The 20,667-nt window shown below is 35.8% G+C and overlaps 1 protein-coding gene across 3 annotated transcripts in view; it reads right to left on the reverse strand.

Moving 5' to 3' along the window:
* TRAPPC9 (trafficking protein particle complex subunit 9) overlaps nt 1-20,667 on the reverse strand; it is a 454,651-nt gene that overhangs the window by 418,728 nt on the left and 15,256 nt on the right. For 2 of the 3 annotated variants that reach the window (XM_062570665.1, XM_062570664.1), the window contains exons 5-9: nt 18,201-18,227; nt 16,698-16,819; nt 12,484-12,609; nt 8,349-8,565; nt 6,407-6,550 (exon numbers count right to left, since the gene is read on the reverse strand). In XM_062570665.1, coding sequence (XP_062426649.1) covers nt 6,407-6,550; nt 8,349-8,565; nt 12,484-12,609; nt 16,698-16,819; nt 18,201-18,227 — 636 coding nt within the window. The remainder of the gene's footprint in view (nt 1-6,406; nt 6,551-8,348; nt 8,566-12,483; nt 12,610-16,697; nt 16,820-18,200; nt 18,228-20,667) is intronic. The other variant, XM_062570666.1, reaches the window with a different exon arrangement.

Genomic DNA, 20,667 nt, shown 5'->3' on the forward strand with positions numbered 1-20,667 from the left:
CCCCACTCCAATTGTATTTTATTTTGCTGTTTAACTAGACTTGCTTTTTTATTGTTTTTGCAATTTTTTTAATGGAGAAGGAGAATATACTTACTGAGAATCAGCTATGACATCTTTAAGCAGTCTTCATGCTAACATCAAACAAGCCATTTCTTTAAATTTCTTCTAATTACCCTCTTTACTTTTAGGTACAAGTGAACGTACAGTAACAATGTGCTCCAGTAGACCCTCAAAACAAGAGATGGTTTTAAATTATTTCATGCTGTAGACTAAGAGCAGTTATTCATCAGTTGATAGGTTATTCTATGTCCCTGCCTTCAATAAAATGCTACTTAGTTAAATCTGTGTGAGGAAGCATAACTCACCAAGTGCCCATGCAACTTGATTTAATTTTCCCAGGTCTTTGGGTGGAAATTTAAGACAATGCAGGTCTGGTTTTTATTTCTGCCAATTAATTCTTGGCAGAAGGATTATGTTTAAGAGCATTTACATATTTCCTTTTGGTCTAGTTGTCATTTTTTATGAGCTAGTTTAATATTCTTTGTTATTTTCTATATTCTTACATAGCAATTTGAAATTTAAATCTCACGAAGTGAATGCATATGCAATCTGTTCTATAAATAAAAATGTCCATAAAATACTGTAGTTTATTTTTGCAAACCATGAGACTAAAAGGGATATTTTACAGTTGTCAGACACCAAGTCTGACATGATCAAATTACGAGCAGACCAGGTTTACCTATAATTTATAAAAATATGCCAAGTTCAGGGATTTTTTTTGTAAGATCAAGCTCATCACTTCTTTGCAAAAGGCACAGACCTCTCACTCCTGTCAGCTGACATGTCAGCCATCATCCGAACACAGAAGTCTTGAAAGGAGGATCAAAAGGTTCTGAAAGTGATTTCAGACTTCTCCAATATCCAAGATTATTGACATGCAGTCTCTCATCCTCCAACTAGAAACAACCTTAAGCTGTCAAGGCATCAGAGTGGTCTGCCCAGCCAACACAGACACGTCCATCAAAACTGATCTAGAGCATATGGGGAACTGAAAGAGTATCCAGCATAAATTTTGGCAGAAATTCCTCATCAGGGAATAGCATAGGCTGAGAATAAGCCTCTCTTGGAAGGTAAGAGACAATATTTTTTTTATCAGAAAACAGCCTGGAGCCAAACTTACAAACCTCTAAGGTTCGCATGGCATAGATCATCATGTCATACAATCCTGAAGTGCCAAGTAATAGTCAATACTGAAGCTGAGGTAGAATCTTGCCACTATGGAGTTCAGAATCATGTTAACGGTATTTAGACAACTAAACGTGCTCCCAGGGATATTTCTAAGAACTCAGCTCAGGGCCTTTGAAAGGAACAAAAAACCTTTTTCTTAAGATAGAAATGTTTCTATCATCCTACTGATCAAGGACAGTCATGGCACACAAGAAACTATCTCAGCCATCTGAGGTATTTCCTGTGCAATGCCTGTACAAAGATATAAAAGAAACAAGCATACCGTAAAGAAAAATTTGCAAGTAAAAACACTTCCTAATTAACAGCCATAAACTGAGTTTTTCTTCTGAAGTAAGTGAAAATATCCAGCTAATGTAAGGAAGTCTTAAATCCTTTACCACATGCAGGACCCCATCTGTCCTCTGACTGATGAGTAGTATCATAACACGTTCACTCTTCCACTAAAGAGTCCATGTCCTTAAACAAAATCAGAGGCTGTGGCTAGAATGATGAGCATCTGCTCTGCAGAGGTCAGGCTCATATCTAATGGTACTAGTTATGAAGCTCATGGTATTACTTGGGAGTTCACTAGGGCTAAAACAAATTCCTTTCTGACATTAGTAGGAAGATGAAGATTGCCCAAAATCTTATACGACTTCATCACCAGAGCTGGTAGAAGTGTATCTTCTTGCCAGAGTCTACCAGATACATTATGGTCATGTCTGTGGAACTCAACTCTTCTTTTTTTAGTCACTGCTGTTGCCGAAAAGACTAAAGACAAAGGACGTCTAGAAGGACTGCAAACTTTACGATACCCGATACCCACTATTTTCAGTCTTTGTGATCTTGAAAGGTAAACATAAATGCATGAGAGGCCATGACACTGTTCTTTGAGTTGTTAATCAATCCTCAGAGTTCTTTTTAAAAAGAGAGCTACAGTACTAACCTGGGGAAGGATAAGAGCAATAGAAGAGAACAGAAGTTTTGAGGCATCAAAGACCATGCTAACGCTGCATTAATTACCTGTGCTGACAATCCAGTGCGAATTGGCTAGAGAAGCATCAGAAAGGGTCCCAACAGACCTTAGACATTATATGGGCAGCTTCCATACTCAATAATCATGACGGTGAGAAGAAAAATGTGGAACACTGTCATTTGTCTTTTTACCTTTGTCAGCTGACTTTCCATCACCAGCAGGCAGAACAAGTGTCAAAAGGCCAACATAGAGCTTCATACTAGCCACATTCCCAAACCCCTGACAAACTGTTTTGGAAACCATCCTCTGTCCTATATCAGAGGAAACAGCTGGCACCAACAATGGTGTCAAACGATCACGATCAAGACTGACAAGTCAGAAGATCACAACAATCAGCCATGCACAGAAATGAGAGAAACGCATCCAGCTTTGCTTCAAGAATGGTCTCCCCTCACCCACCGTCACTCATCTCAAGAATAAAGCATCCAGGATGCTGGTAATAGATGAAACATGACTTCTGAATATTTCATGCAAGGCTGAGCCATTATCAAGTTGGTAGTCTAATTAACTGCAAGTACACAAGCGAGCTCAGCAGAGATCTCACAAGGTAAGCCTTTCATCTCACCAAAGAGCTGAAAAGAACAAAAACACAACAATCAGAGGGCAGGACAGTCCTAATGACAGAGGTATACCAAGAAGCACTGAAAAGCATACACTATTTCCCAAGTAATAAAACAGACAAACTCTGTATTTTTAAAGGACTGAACTCACTCAAAAAAAGGAAAAAATACATTCCTAGTTTCACCCTATACTACAAATGGTAAAAAATGTCATTCAGTGCACTGACCCTTGGTACTAGGAAAACAGCAGGAGTGACACAGCTGACAACTCAGGGGAAGTTTAGAAAAATCTGAGCTTGCAGGGTTGACACACATTCTTTCTAAGTGGGATCTCCACAGACTGGGATAATAGCTGTTTCCAAGTAACTCCATGTTTAGACAAGCCGTATTAGATGAGCTAAATCAGAAGCATTTACACACAACACAAATTATAGTCTTCTAAGTACTGTTGCTACTATCAATAAAAATCCACATTTTTGAAGTACTTGACCTTACCCAAATCTAATTCAGTGTGAACTGCACACATATTTTAATTGTATTAGGCAAAAGAGAAAGGTTTAATCCAAAGCAACTTTGCTACTGTACATTTTAATTCTTTTTAAAGAAAGAATGATTATCAAAGGGTAAATGCACAATACTTTGAGATTACAGATACTTTATGCTGAATTCAGTACCTCCCTCTTTCTGCTAACCAGAAAGCTGCATTTTACATATTTATATAACTAAATAGCTTAATTTTAAATCAGACTCTTAACTTTTGTGTTGTTAAAATAGTGACATCTCTCATTTACTTGATGCTATTTTTTATTGAGATTTGCCAGGCTGTTAGTTGAAAATTGTAATTCAAGCAAATAACTACACAGTTTGTGTTTTAAAATATATAGAGTCATTCAATGGAAATATAAAAGTTTGTTGTAATTACAAAGGAATTTTGACAATGCATCTGTGTTCTATGAATAGAATCAAGAACATCTAAATATTAGATCCTCCATTATAGCTATTAAATCTCATCCTCTTACCTTGCTTGTACTTGAAGTGAAATTTTTGTTTTCTGAAATCCTGTTTCTCAACTTCAACCAAATTAGCAAATGAATGATTAACAAATTAGATCAAAAGATCATTCCTTTCATGTGTCTATAGGCAGCTAATTCTGAGACACAAAGGGTTAGAAAGCTCCAGGTTTCAGTACCAAATGTTTAGCTGGTGACGTCCTTTTAGTTTAGAGTTTTCAATTCCATTTGTTTTGTTTTTAAAGTTTGCTTGTAAGCTACTTGAATCTTAAATATAAGTGTAAATCTAAAATATATTATCAATAACAAGCTTTAAAATTAGGACATTAGGACATATTCAGACTAAAACCTTTTTAAAAGAATGAATTTTCCTCCAAATAGCTACTGCAACTCTGTCAAGTTTCTATATAGAGCAGAAAATAAAATTAGAGCATTCATCATAACTAAACCTTTAGTTGGCTAACAAAAGCTGGAAGTTTTAGTGCAAAAGCAAAGTTTGTTATGTAATTATCAAGAAAAAAGTCCTAATTACAACACTTTTGAAAAGTTTTTAAGATAGTGGAAACCATTCACAGACTTCAAACAGTAAGTAGTATAATCCTACATATAACCGTACGTGTGTGTGTGTCTGTGTACATACATCCACACTATTATCATTTTGTGTATGTGTATAATTTTTTTTGCTAGAATGCTAGAAAAAAAATAAGAGTACAGTAATTTTCTATGTTAAATAAGTCCTTGCACAACACCACACAAAATCAGTTTTAGAAGAATTATAAAAGAATTATAAACTAGAAATATATTGCTCTGTCGTCCATAGTCAACCTAGTTTGTAATGCTTACGATGTTGGGGTAGTATGCTATCAATAACAGACTTCAAAAACCAGAGTAAGTTTTTCTTTGGACCTCTTCAGTAAAAGAAAGGAAGATTCAGTTATTATTCAGACACTTGGGAAAAAATTAAGTTTAATTTTTTCAAAGACACTGAACATCAGAGTTATCATAGGTCTTATGAAACTGGAAGCTTTACTTAGTCCTATAACGTCTGAAGACAAGGATAAGAATTTCAACTTTTGTCTGTTCTATGCAAAAGAAATCTGAAACTCAGCCAAGGTTTAAGAGATTCAAAAATTAGTTACAAATATAAAAACAAGTTATTTCATTTTAAAATTTCAAATCATTTTAGGATTTGGGATTAGCAACACTGTATGTGGACATGCATAAAAGAGCAGCTTAAAATCTCATTTTCAGCCAAACTGTCCATTTATAAACACATAATGTTTGATCCAAGAGACCATGAAAATCCAGGTCTCTTTAGACAGCAAATAAGACTGTTGATAGAAAGATAATTCATTCCAGTTTATCAGTTCCTCTATGATTTTCCCCTTTCTCTGCAATTGATTTGAGCCAATAAACAAAGTGAATTCACTGGCAACAAAAAAAGCTAACGCTTGTCAGCAAAGCTCTTTGCTGGATAGTCACCAAGAGGAGACATTTGCCTACTGCTAAAGGAGAAAATAGAAAGAAAATGAATCATTTTAATCCATTCCTCTGTATCTTAAATTAGGGAGCAACTAGAAAAAAATGCATCTTTTACTTAGGTTTATGGTAAATCTAAAACATTTTTTAGAATCTTTCATCATTGGCCCAGCATTATTATTCTGGTTTATAAATAAAACCTTTATGAATCGTTTTTCCTAAGAAATAAGATACTAACATAATAGTTGTCATCTTTTGCTTTCCCAGGTGATCTTGTAAACGGTGCTTGTCCCTTCCCCCTGAAAAGATCTTCACACAAATAAGCACCATTTTTGACAATCATCCACAGACACGTCCAGTGCATTGCCATCCATTGACAAATTTAATAAATTGCACTGAAATGTATTGCTCAATTAACAAAAAAAAAAAGGAAAGAAACCACAAGAACTTATTTAACTTCTAGGAACTTAAGCTTGTTGACTGTCCTAGTCAAACACGGCTGTATTCAATCCACCGTGTTCAGCTGCTACAGGTTCCATGTCTCAAACAAAAAAGCAAGGATTGTCCCTACTCCCCTAGATGACTTCTGTATCCAGACTATTAAAAAATTTCATCAGAAAAAGCTCATGGTAGATTCAGTCTAATCTACAGGAAACTTCTTTAATCTGAATTTACTAACCAGTCTCAATTCCTCTCAATCTCTCTATTAATACAGCACTTAAGGCAGCTTCTAGTATTTTCAAATAATATGCAACTTTTTCTCTGCTACACACAAATCAAGTCCTCTAATCATATACTTAATACTTACAGAGGAAATAGAGCATTGGGCTTAATGCAATCAATAAACAGATGGAAAACCTTTAAGAAAGTTTTATGTACCACACACCAAGCTCAGAATACTCTGATATCTAAAACTAGTGACACTGTATATTTGTTCATATTACTGTCAGCCAGCTATGTCCTGCTTACACAGAATTCCTCAACTTCTGGCCTCTCTATTACTTTTCAAATTAAGTATATTTCAAAACAAAGTCACACTGCTTCACAGTACAGATTTCCTGTTTTTTTTTTTTTTTTTTTTTTTTTTATCCTACCTTGATCAGAAAGAAAATCCAGCATGGTCTGGAGAAGGAAAGACAGGTGCCTGACAGACAGCGCTGGATTGCCCATTCTTCTGGAAGCATATACCAGCTCATGAAGCAAACGCATCTGCACTGCAGCCCATCCTCTATGAGTTCCTATAGAGGAAATACAAATTTACTTACATTTTTTAAAAAAGCTAGAAGTCATCAAAACACACTTATATTTAGTTTTCTTTTTATACAATGTAGTATGACACTTGTATAAAAAAATCACCAAATTGAACCTATTGATTACAAAAACAAAAGTTTCCATTCAAAACAAAAGAAAAAATAGGGTATTTGGGTTCACTTGAATATTTCAATGTAAAGAAACTTTGGTTTTACATGTTTGTCTATCAACTCACAAATTTATCATTAGAATTTAGAAAATCAAGTTAACATTTCTCTTGAAATAAAAATAAAACAAAGCATGAAATCACTTCTATTTGTAACCATTATTTGTTTTGCAGAACTTCTACAGCCTTCCCTCCCAACACACTCCCAACCTAGACTTCACTTTTTCCATAACAGATCATATCATATTTTTTCCCAATATATTTCCTCTTCTTAGAGGATTTGTACAGTCCACTTGGCATTTTCTGCCTCCTCTCATACATCATTTCTTTCCAATCACTACTGAAGCTATACTTGATTTAAAAAATAAGTAAATTTTAATGGAAACACTTAAATTTACAAGATAACTTCAAACTGGAATCTCAGCAATGGAGAGTCAGTGTATTTTCCCAAAGGGTAAAGAATCTACCAGTTGCAGTTCATTCATATTTAAATCAGCTCAGAGGGTCTTACTAGTGAACCCCCATTTCCTTTCCATTCCCATATGCCCAGCCCATTGCTTGCTGCCCTGTTCCCACAGCTACATTTAGTGAATACCCCTAAAAATGCTGTTATAAAAAAAGAATACAACTTTGGGGGTAACATGGGAGGGTTTACTTAAAATGAGTTCCCAAGCAGCATATTAGTTAGCTTTTCTTTTGGAGGAAAAATAGAGTACAGCATACTGAAATAAAGAAAGCTTTAAAAATTATTACCTTATATTCAGCTTTAGGTAACATTAATACCAAACTATAATTATTAAAAATTGTTCAAAAATAGCTGACTTAAAGCAGGTCAGCAGACAGTATATAACTTACAGAAAGTGAAAACAGTATTTAACAAGAATAGTCATGTGTCGTTAAGGGTGTTTTTTGCTCTGCTTTTTAATAGATACAATAAAATAGTAACACAAATGATATATCACATTTAAAAACTGTTGGAGTGCTCTTAACCAAATGTCAGTCTTGCAGATAATATCACACTGATTTAATCTGAGGGGGAAAAAAGTGACATTATACTTGATGCTATAGACACAAGTATAGATATAACTATAGACACATATAGGGGGAGTGTGTATATATATAAATACGTATGTATGTAGATGTATGCATTTGAATGTAAAAACATATGAAAGAATCTTTCATTCTTTGACCATAAGACAACAACCAGTATCAAAAGAAATACAATTTCTGAGACACAAGATGAAGGCACTTTAATTAAAAAATATTCAAAAATAAACTATGACTTCTTTTGTACTGAGAAGTATATGATCAAACACAGACATATTTTTGAAACAGAGTAGAAGGGAAGCTCTCATCAATAAACAACAGAAAATTATTCCCTGTAAGCAGAGGAATACAGTAATACATTAGCAGTACTTCTCATCAGAATTTTGAAGTTATTGAAAATAACATTAACAAAAAGTAAAGGTGCTGTTGTAAAAGAACAGCTCTACTTGCTGCAACTCATTTCAGATAGGTAAAGGATTTTGTTCTTATGTGAAATTTCTCAAGGAACTTGAAAAATTTACAGAAAGCCAGTTGAGTGACCTAGTATACTACTCCACCCCACAGACAATTACCTTTGCTGAAATCTTTTGGATCTAGTGACAGACTATAGCCAGGGAGAGTTTCCAAAAGCAATTTGTAGCAGGCCCTCCAACCAGGTTCTGGTATGCTAGGTGCGACACATTGCATTGCTGCCACACGCTTGAAAAAAGCAGACTTTCGGTGAAAACCAATGCGTTCATACAGCTCAGAAAGAATGCTGTAACGCTGGATCTTTTCTTCTTCTGAAAGCTGAAATTTAAAGAGGAAGGAGAAAAGGATTGCTTTTTTTTCAAATAAAATCTTAAGAGTAAAAGTAACAGGAAAAAAATGCGGTAGACAGTCTCCAACTTTACAGAGGTCAGTGATTTTGCGGTCAGCTAGTCTTAACACCTCCTACTGCCAGGAAAACTTAAGCTTGCTTAAAGTTCCACAACTAACAAGAGCAGCAAATATAGATTTCTGTATCAACTTCTTCTGTCAACAGTGCTAATAAGTAGATAGTCAAAATAGTCACCAACAGCACACTCATGATTCTATGCGATTGCCAACCAGTGAGGAAGAAATTTGTGAAAAGTTAAGCCCAGATAGGCTTAAAGCTGAAACAGGTTTGATAAGAAGCTAGTGATAGGCACTTCTTTAGCATATTCATATTGGGGGTCCAGTCTCAGGTAATCTTTCTTTCCTCCTTGGTTAGAATGACAATCTTACTTTGAAAACAGCCAAGAAGAAACTTCTGCAGGAAGTCTCAAAGCTACCAAGTACTTCAATTCCACATCCCAGCAACAAGCAACAAAGAGCTCTGAAAGCGGATCAATGCTGACACCTAGTGTAAAACATACAGCATGCACATCCAAGAGCATTATAAAGGATTGTAAATTACCACGAATTGTTCTGAAAAATACATCAGCAACTTTAAAGGCATTTAAAATAACAAACTTGACAAAAAAATGCACTAATGGAGAAGAAACAGCATTTCTGCAACTCATTCTTCAAGACTGAAAATATCCATCAGTGAATTCTGTGTGTCTAACTTCAAATACTTGTGTCTTGGAAACTCAGAAGATAACCCCAGCCACAGTAATAACTTTTCTAGAAATAATCAGTTAAAAACATAGGTCTTATAAAAGAAGTTTCAAAACATGCTTTAGTCTCTTAAATCCCAACACAATCACGAAAAATGGTTTCAAAAGTCATTACCAATTTTGGACAGACAGATATAGACCCCATGGAGATCAAGAGTCTTCAGAAGGCACCATGACCTTATCTGAATTCTCAAATCTTCAAAGGAGAGAGAGACTAACAAATGACTTTCTGCAGTTTCAATTTTTTGAAACTAAAGTTGCTGTTACCAGAACTAGCAACACAACATACACAATGCAAACACACAGCCCATCCATATAAAAGACAAATTCTATAACAAAAGTTGTAAAAGGGCAATTGCACTAAGCTGAAAACTTTTAAGAATCAAAGCAGCTGGAAAGAACTTAAGGCCTAAAATGAAGATACAGAACTTCTTAAGAACAGTTTGTCAGAATCTCCAAAAGCTATCATTCAGAAAGAAAGGTGTTGGATTAAGGTCACCTACACTAGCAGGAAAGAAACTGCTCCATTTTTTTTCCATTCATGTCATTAAAAAAAACCAAGTTCAATCAAAAAAAACATGGTAGCAGAGTTGGAAATGGTACAAGCACATGATCAAATACAAAAGTTAGAAAAGCTTAAAAAATTATCAAACCTGTTTCTCAAATATGTAATACTGTCAGTGTATGTGCATCTGTGGAAACTAAATTTAAGATGGAACGAGAAAAGGGTCATGATAAATACTTAGATGAACATGAGTGCTCAATAATAACTGGGACCATTATCAGAGAGGCAACAGTTTTTCTGAAAATTTCTTTTTATCGTATTTGAATAAGTTACTGTTACCTAATTAGTTGCTTAAAGCTTGCCCACAAAGTTACTCATTTTTTGTAGCTGCATGAAATTGTTTATGTTTCCTCATCACAACAAGGAAAACAAAATTTTGTGTTTTCCCTCAGCCAAATAGCTCAGTGCTACCATCCCAGGATTCAAAAAAAAAAAAAAAAAAAAAGAAAAGAAAAGAAAAGAAAAGAAAGAAAAAAAAAGAAAAAAAGAAAAACCCACAGATATCCCAAATCAGCTGAATGTGGGAAGACTGTAGCAAGCCTTCTACAGGCCATTAGTGCAGGGATCAAATTGTCTTTCCTGGCCTTACAAACCTACAAAAGCTTAAGGCTTGTTAGATGGTGGGAAACACCCAATATCTGAAGCACAGCATCTGTTCTATCTGGTTAATTTTCATTTAGTTATTAAAGCAAAATAAGTTAGCAATTATATCTTTAAAAGCATTAGTTGACCATCCAAGCAACTGGGCCAGCTTTTTCTCAGACCTTTGCTAAGTCAAGCTTTCAAGAGGGTAGTGGCTTGTTTGATTTTTAATTATTCCTTACTATATTAAAATAAACTTCTAGTAATCGCTCTCAATTTGTAATTGGATGTTACAATTTATTCCTCATAATTGGATGCAAAGATAAGTCTTATTACCCTGGAGCTCTCCTGTAACCAGAAAACATCAATTACATAATTCTATTTAGAATGAGATTGAATATATAGAAAGAAACTAGCAGAAGCATATATTTTACTCTGGTGAGGTGGTTTTTTGCTTTCTAATATTGATTGTGTTGATGTTTCTTCTATCTACCCACAATAGAAATATGTGATTCTGCAGTTTGTTTCTTTTTAATTTATGAAAAGATGACTTCCCCTTTAGTCCAAATTCTAGGTATTATCCGCCTCTGTAAAATATATTCCTGCTATGTAAAATAAATCTTGAATACCTCTGAATATAGTTTTCAGTCATGCCACACACCGTGGGAAATAGACCCCTCAACACTGGAAAGATTATCTTCCTCGTATTTCCCGTATTAATACTTTCCAGAAAAAAATACATTCAAAAAAAGAACAGAAATAGTAGGTATGAGCAGTTTCAAGCTATGCAAAGGTCATCCTTCACTGAAATCAGTAAAGATTAAGATTGGTCCTTTGCTCAGCAGTGGGCCCCAATGTCAGAATAACCAGTATTGCCAAAGTATTTTTTTAAAGCAATCGTATACATTTAATTCTGAACTTCTACAATGGCCAACACCACATCAGCCAACAGCATTGCTTACATTATGAAATGAACAACTGATCATTAGATTATACACAGTGCAAAAACAGGAAAAGATTCAATGGAAAAAAATCTCGAATTAAAAATATCATTCCAAATACATCAGTGAATATCAATATCCTCCAAAAACAAAATATATAACAATCAGAACAATCAGTATATATACAACAATCAAACCACCAGAACCCATCTTCTCCAATTCAGACTAGAGAGGTTTTGACCAATCTGCAGGATCTGTGAATACAGCCAAATTCGTAGGTACATGAACCCATCATTTTCATCCTGAAACTCTGCTGATTCAATGTTATCAAGTGCTAACAAGTTTAGCTAGTATTCTAATACACATGCTCAAAGTACAAAAAAAGTTTTAAAAGCTGCTTGAAATTACAAATGAAAATTATCAAGTCTTTGTTCCTCCCCTCAAATGAGAAGGTCCAAATATTTTTTCTCTTCCACATGTTCCTCCCTTTTCTGACAGTTCTAAATACTGCTTTTCTTCTCTGAATTCCTTTCTGCTTTGGCTTAACCCAGACTTGGCACTGTACAAACAAAAACATCAACTGATAATGACACTAGATTCTAATCTCACTGTACCAGGCCAATCTTGATTTGCTCACAGCTTCATCCAGCAACAGATACAACCAAGAAAAATCAGTCATAGGAGATATGTTCTTAATGGCTACTTTTTCCCTAGCATAACATGTAAAAAGAATAATGATGGAACATTTTGCCTTCATAACAGAGAAGGACCAATAAAGACTCTAATTTCAAACAAAGTCCTCATTTTTTTACATGAACTCTGAATACTATTTTTAACCACATTCACAGATGTGAAAATCCTTGTAAGTAAAGTCCTCGTGAGGAGCAAGGTAGTGAGACAGAAAAGGAACTTTATTTTCCTGAATCTAAGCAACTTTCAGGCTTTATTATAGTTTCTTACATGAGAACAGAAGAATGACTGGACTTTCTGCACTGACCTGACGAAGGTTGATATAAACTGCATTCTGAAGAAACTCAGAGGCTTCCATGCTCCTTTTCTGTATCGCAAGGACCCTCACGGCCTTCACACAGGCTTCCAGTTCAATCACCCCAGCATTCTTGTACTTGAAGAGAAAGATAATTAAAAGTATGGTACCTGTTAGATTTGACAAGCATTTCTCCTCAAAACACAAGTCAGTTGTCACATCTCCCAAAGCCAGCAACTCCTGAATGTTAATGACTACACTGTTGAACTATCAACATACACCGAAGTGAAAATGAAGGTGTCATCAAAACATTATTATGTCAAACAACAGTTTTCAACATCTTCATTCAGCTCTTATTATTTTAAGACACAGCAGAGCTTCAGTCTGTGAATTCAGATTAGGTGAAAAGTTTGGAATATTAGCATCATTTTGGATATCCCCATGAATAATCTGTGTCCAAAACAAAAAAAATCCACCCTCACAGGTTAATAGATATATAAGCTAAAAGCCATGAATACACTGGTCAGTTTTATAACACTACTTCACCACTTCACCATTCTAAGCAGTGAACTGAAAAACTATTTTGCCTTTGCTATTTATTACAAAATATCTGAAATAACATGAGAATCAATAACATAGGAACGCTAGTTTTCCTGTTTCAAATTTATCTTTAGTTTAAACAGTATCATTGATTACAAATGAATTACAAATGATTCTAATTCTTCTACTATACAGTTGCAAATATTGCCTGCAAATGAACATTTCAGTTACACTACACAGCTTGCTTAAAGGTAGGAAAGAATGTATATACACATTGATCCGTTTCAACTCAGACAACAAATGCAGGCAATTTTCTAGATAAGCCATCTGTAAGTTTCTCAGCCACCACTGATACTGGATATTTGACTCTGTCTATCAACTATGTAAGTTAAACTCTGTTGAGGTGTTCATCATATTTGAAATTTAATATGGGAAATTAGGCTCAAAATGAAATGTAAGAGTAACTTTCCACAGAATTACAGTTATATTCCTTTATTGTGAATTTGAGATATCACCAAAAACAAAAAAAAAAAAGACAATGAAGAGTGAATATATTTTAGAAGAAGCTATAAAGGTTTCTTAAACTCAGTGATGACATCAAAACAACGTAGAAAGTGCTGCTTCCTCAGGAGAAGATATTTCACTGGTAGGTCTTAAGCAGAACAAAAAAAAAAACAAAAAAAACCTCTCGGTTACTTGCAAGTGAATCACAGAATGGGTAAGGTAGGAAGGGACCTCTCTAGTGATCATCTAGTCCAACCTCCCTGCTCAAGCAGGGTCATCTAGAGCTCATTACACAGGATCACATCCAGGTAGGTTTTGAATATCTCCACAGAAGGAGATCCTACAACCTGTCTGAGAAACCTGTTCCAGTGCTCTGGCAGTCTCAGAGCAAAGAAGTTTTTCCTCATGTTCAGACGGAACTTCCTGTGTTTCAGTTTGTGCCTGTTGCCTCTTGTCCTGTCATTTGGTACCACTGAAAAGAGTCCGGCACATGCTCTTGACACCCTCCCTTAAGATATTTGTAGACACTGATAAGATCCCCTCTCCATCTTCTCTTCTCCAGGCTAAACAGGCCCAGCTCTCATAGCCTCTCCTCATAAGAGACATGCTTCAGCCCTCTGATCATCTTCACAGCACTCTGCTGGACTCTCTCCAGTAGCTCCATGTCTCTCTTGTGCTGGGGAGCCCAGAATTGGCACAGGACTCCACATGTGGCCTCACCAGGCCTGAGGAGAGAGGGAAGATTACCACTCTCAACCTGATGGCAACACTCTTCCTAACACACCCCAGCATGCCATTGGCTTTCTTGGCCACAAGGGCACATTGCTGGCTCATGGTTAACTTGATGTACACCGAAAACTCCCAGGTCCTTTTCCACAGAGCTGTTTTCCAGCAAGCCAGTCCCCAGTCTGTCCTGGTGCATGGGGTTATTCCTCCCTAGGTGCAGGACCTTGCACTTGCCTTTGTTGAACTTCAGGAGGTTCCTCTCCACCCAACCTGTCCAAGTCTCTCTGAACAGCAGCACCACCATCAGGTGTGTCAGCCACTCCTCCCAGCTTGGTATCATCGGCAAACTTGCTGAGGAGGCACTCTGTCCCTTCCTCAGGTCATTGATGAAGAAGCTGAACAAGACTGGACCTAGTACTAACCCTTGGCGAATACCACTAGCTACAGCTAGTCCCACGCAGGGACAAGCCTTGGCAGCCCTTCCATGACATCTCGTATTCAGGCCCCTGGCAGGCAACAGACCTCTCTCAGCAAGGTCACGTCGGCAGGTAAGTGCCTCCATCCCCTGCTGCAGGGAGTCACCCACAACAAGCACTTGCTGCTTCTCCTGGGCATTCCCGCAAGGCACAGGGTCTGTCAGCCCACTTGCTTCCCTCGGAGCCACGCCCAGCTCCTCCTCAGCCTGGAGGGCACCGAACCTGTTCCTCAATTGCAAGTCTTCAGGAGGAGTAAGTCTTGCTCCTTCTGCGAGAAGTGACCAGTTTCCAGCCTTCTTCTGCAGTGTTGTGATGTACCGTTTCACTCGACACAGAGCCCTCCAGCAGCTCCTCTGCTGTGGGGGGCTGGGACTCCTGAAGCTGTCTGCTCTCTGAGAATACCCCGTCTATCTCCTGCTCATTTCCATGGATGCTACGCAGCCTACTGACTTCCTCCTCTAACTCCTTTACCTGGTGACACAGCTCATCAACACCAGCACACCTTCTGCAGGAGAGCTGACTGTCAGCCCAGGCCTCACGGAGAGGCCCCAAGCTCTCCCTGCAGCCTGAGACCTGCAGAGCTGCATCCGCTGTCAGAGGGTCTGTCTGGGCAGAAGCCTCTGACACAGCTGATGCAGTGACTCCAACAGCTACTGGGGAGTGTGCTCTGCGGCATGTCACAACCACATCTGAGGACATATACATAACTAGGATTGGAAACAAAGGTGCCCTCCTGCAGCCTTCTTTGCAGCCTGCTGTGTCTGTTCACTGCCTCTGTTACCTGCACTCAGTGAAGCTGCAATGAAGCATAGCTGTTACTTGGAGAGAGCATAATTGATATTATTGCAATCAATGTATGAATAACTTGTCCTAAACGAAGTCCAATAACTATACTTCAAAAAATACCCTCTTTCTAGACAAGCAATTTTTCATTATGTTAACACAAGAAGTTGAATGCATACTGAGAATTATTGTGTTATTGCAGAAGATTTTATTTATCTGAAACCATTTCTAAATCCATCTCTTTCCATTGCACCTGATCATAAATTAACTGATGTATGCAATATATATTTTGTGTACATTTGGAGAGTCTCCCTTTGCCGCAACTGTGGAAAACCGTATTTTCATAACTCAATTTAAAGATACTTCCAAAATCAAAGAGAGATAACTGAAGTACACAAGTGATTAAAGTGTAAATGAACAACTACAGGCCAGTACAACTAAACATATCTTTAGTGTTGATGTGGATACTGAGCCATTGCTGTCACAGTGTGAAACCAATTTTTTTTTCTTCATAGTATAAATGAGATCATTAAACTACCTTACTACCATGTGCTCAGCATTTCCATACTAATCTAGAAGAATGCTTCAGTAGAACTGAAAACTATTTATTTTTTTGTACATCCTCATTTAAGAATATTTATCTTTTACATTTTCTCAGGAAGCCTTACCTCTGTGTATGCTCTAAATAGCAGCCTCCCTGAGCAGTGCTGTAAAATCACACCCATGATCAGCACTCCCTGTATACATACGCTCCTGAACACACTCCTCAGAGACCATTCCAGCAGTCACAATAAATAAGCATCCAGCTGCTCGCACAACGCATAAAAGCATCAATAATGTCACTGCCATATGTACTGAAGGCCCTAAATCTACTTAATAGTTATCAAAACCTTCCAAATATAACACTTCTTACAGTGCTTTAAAAATAAGAAATTAATCCAAAACAGGTACAAGCAGACATAGGAAACAGTATAACTCAGCACACTGCCATTTTAGATGCCAACTTTGACCAAAGTTATGAGATGCCCAGGCTCTAAGCCAGGTATTTATTGCCATAGTATAAAATACTCCTATTTCTCCCATTACTTTATGTTTACTTTTTTGCACATGCTTTAAAAGATCCTCTGAAACCAAAGCCATAACCGTTCATTATCTACAAGAATTTCAGTGAAATTTCTTAAAATTAAGTAGGACTACCTTGCTGTAGTAAGAAATTGCTTCTTTATATTTATCTATGATGTCTTCAGGACTAAGGCAATTCTTAGCACGTCCTATCTCAGCACTGGTATCTGCATTTATACCATTTGAAGTCAGGGCACCTAAAACAGAAGAGGATAGGAAATGAGCAGAAATATTTTTAGCTAGCACTACATATCTAAGAAAAAATCCCTAGAATATGCTGTAGGTTTTACGAAAGCATACACAAAGAATAATTGAAGAAACTATGCCATAATCTAGGAAAAAAGTGTAGTCTTGTACTATGCTATATTAATAAAGAATGCAAATGAATTCAATCATAAAACAACAAAGAAATAACCTTTAACTTATTAAAAATCAAATATATCTGTAGCTTTTATATTGATTTGTATATTTAGACAATGAATAAAATATTGCATTGTTAAAATTAGATTACAATCAAATTTGAATATGAGTTTTTAATCTTTGAGAATTTTCTAAAGCACACATAAGAAAGAAATTGTGCAATATGTTATTATATATTAATTATTAGAACAGTGATCTCCTCCTCCAATCATTTAAAACAAACACTTCTCTTCCCTGTCTCCAACTTTAGAAAATTACTAAACTATTAAAAAAAAAAAAACCCTGAGGCCAGTACAATGATAAATTGCATTTCCTATATAAGAAAGAAAGAGAAAGAGACAGAGAGGCTTTACATACATAAGGGATAAGAATCTGAAATAGAAGTCAAAAAAAATCTGGGGTATTGCAAAGAACATGACAATTTTGTTTTTTGATTTTAATTTTATTGTAGAGTTAACATAATAAAATTAAACACATACATAAAGGTTTGGAAAGGCTCTATAGCTTTCCAAATGTTACTTAATCTGTAGGATTCAAAGTCCATGCCTAAGTTTATACTATAATTTATTTCTCCAAGAGGTTTCTCTCTTAAGATGGCAAAGAAACCTTCACATTTCAGAGCTGGACCAAACTCTTAAAACAGTTATGGTTAAGAACTACTCTGAATGCCACTTTCTAGTCCCTCTGTGTATTCAGAAATATGTTATTTCATATGCTTAAATGCTAAAATAACATTTTTCTCATGTCTGTCAACCCTGAAGAATTACACCAATGGCATCTGTAAGTTAATGTTGTAAGCTTTTAAGGAAGTTTTAAGGGCAAAATCTTTGTTGATGATGATTGATAGACTACCTTGATACTACAAGACTACATGTGACCACGCAGGTTTGTCTGTTAAAAAATTTAAAATTCCCACTACTCATGAAAAGAAACAATTTTTGATAAGACTTCCTGGGACATAACAACAGAACTACAGAATTTGTTTTGGGCTAACTACCCTTCACAGTCTTTTTGCTTCCTTAAGATTTATAGCCAAAAATTGAAGCACCAGGAATCAGTACCAGATTTGGCAAGTGGCAATAATTATCTACAGAAATGCAAAACAAATGCAAGTAATAACAAGAAAAGACTTTGGAAACATGCATGAAAATAATGTACCTGGATCAATGAGAACTTCTTGTGCCCCTAAAAGGAGGAACAAAAATGATTTTTTTTCAGCCTTCAATAAAGCCAACAAAATAAGCTCTTATAATATGGTTTATAACTATCATCAGGCTTGAACAAAATTATAAAATTTATTAGAATCATCATTCCTATATTGAAGGACTACCAAATATATAAGTAGTCACCATGTGTTATATCTAATTTTGTTAAAAAACAAATGTAAAAATCCTCTAACCTTACAATCAATTTTAAGACACACAAACAAGAATTGACAAATTTTAAAGGTATATTTAAAGTCAAATCCTTTTTTCACCCTTTTTTCTTGTTTTAATTGGCACGTTTCTATGACAGTCCACTTACTATATTTTAATAATCAGATCCTACAGTGATTTAAATCTCCCTATGTGAGTTCATTTAATCTACACAATACCTTAGGGTAACATCTTTAAAGAACTCTAACCAATATATTCCTTACAACAGTCATTAATTTCACTCCATGATTTTTTTTTTTTTGAAGGATCTAAATAAGGTCTATTCAACAAGTCAGACTATTTACAACAAATAGTTTAGGATTGTTGAAGATTAAGTTGGTTTAATCAGAAATGTAACATCTTGTAACCTTAAACTTTAATGAAAAATGGCAATAAAATTGTTAAGATTGAAGGTTAAGCAGTCCAAAACAATTGCTCTATGAGAGTGGCAGGACCTCCCTTCAACCAATTTTCTCAATCTCCACACCAGTAAACTATAGATTTAGAGTCTGATCAAAAAGGGTCTCCAACACCTCACTAAGGTTTCCTAATTCTTCTTGGGGAAAGGTCAGGTGACAAAATTCAGATATATTAATTAATTATTAATATTAATTAATATTAATTAATAATTACACTCCATACAAAATAAAACACAGTAGAATGAAGCCAAGAACAGCTAGTAAGATAAACATGAAGCAATGTGAATTCAGCTTATTCAATACACAGATCACCCAGTCAAAAGAACATGTCCAGGTTCCTGGTTAACCAGAACCGCTAAGCACTTCTCAGATCTGTTTTTCTACTAAAGGCTGCAAAGAGGTGAATCTGTCACTTCAAAGGGACACACTCTAAGGCTCTCCTACTACAAACAAAAGGTTTCAGGAACCTGAGTAATTGCACTTTTTCTTTAAAAAACTTTTTACTGTTAGAAAGATACTGCAGTCCAGTGGTTCAGGCAATGACCATAAGAAGGAAATCTGTCTTTGGAGAAGACAAGACTCCACATCTCCCTCACTTAGGCAAGTATATTAAACACTATGTTATTGACTAATTCTCTTCTGAACAAACTATTCTTGAGTAGCAACACACTTTCTAGGGAGCTTCAAAAAAAAGTGAAGGGTTCACCACCAAAATACAGACGGTATTCTGATGGCCGCAACACTTCCCAAATAGGTGTGAAATATGACATTACAATTCTACTTAGCAGAAAAATCATTTAACACCTCCCTTTCCTTAAGTTTGTGTTTTATACCATAAAAAGAGAGACAATATTAATGCTTCTCTCCCCAGATTTTTTTTTTAAATAAAGCAGACAACCACACCATTTGCTGAGTAGCCTAGTCTTGCACAATAGCCCAAAAATGCCAGTTGGTGGAAGCCACAGGAGATTCAAGAGGAACATGCTTTTCTTCACTAGGTCTCAGCACCGGGGAAATACCAAGAAAGCTTGTCCAGTCAAGCTTGAAATTACATATGCAAGAAGAGATGCAATTCCAGGCACATCAGGAAGATATAAAAATAATTACATCTATATTCCTCAAAAGCAAGTGTGAGTGGAAATTAAGTTTCAAGTATGTCATATCTTGATTTAGGTGGAATTTGGAAACCCAATTCCCCTTTTGGATCTGGCCTGATTCCACAGAAAGGTACACTGGAATTAGTTCCTGAGGTTAAATCCTGTCCTTACAAAATTAGCCGTATTAAGGTAGGGTAACTGTACAAACAAGGTTGCAATTAAAAAAAAAATTAAATGAAAGGCATTGCAGAGTCAGCAAAAGGTAATGAAAAGAATCTTTCAGAAAACATAGGAGAAAAACATCACATCACTAGCTATTTGGCTAGATATTAGAGTTCAACATTTCAGATCTCAAAACATTGAAAGGTCATAACTAGAGTAAGGGAACAATATCTCATAGACCATGAAATAACACTTTCATCTGAAAGTATGACACAGAAAATGTATTCAATTTTTCTTCATTTATTAATCTTTGGTTCATAGTTTCTCAAAAAATCTTGTCATATGGAATTTACACTGTTTTAAAGTAAGACTGCATTAACAAGCCTGCAGACTAACAGTGACAGAAAGACTTTGAATTACAAAGCAACTTACCAAAAAAAGAAACTATATACCTAAAATATATTTTATTCAATTATTTTTACAGTTTTGACTTATTTGTTACATTCTTTACTAAAAAGGAGTACCCTTTAGC

This window comes from Rhea pennata, chromosome 2 (assembly GCF_028389875.1).
Source record: "Rhea pennata isolate bPtePen1 chromosome 2, bPtePen1.pri, whole genome shotgun sequence".
Classification (NCBI taxonomy): domain Eukaryota; kingdom Metazoa; phylum Chordata; class Aves; order Rheiformes; family Rheidae; genus Rhea; species Rhea pennata.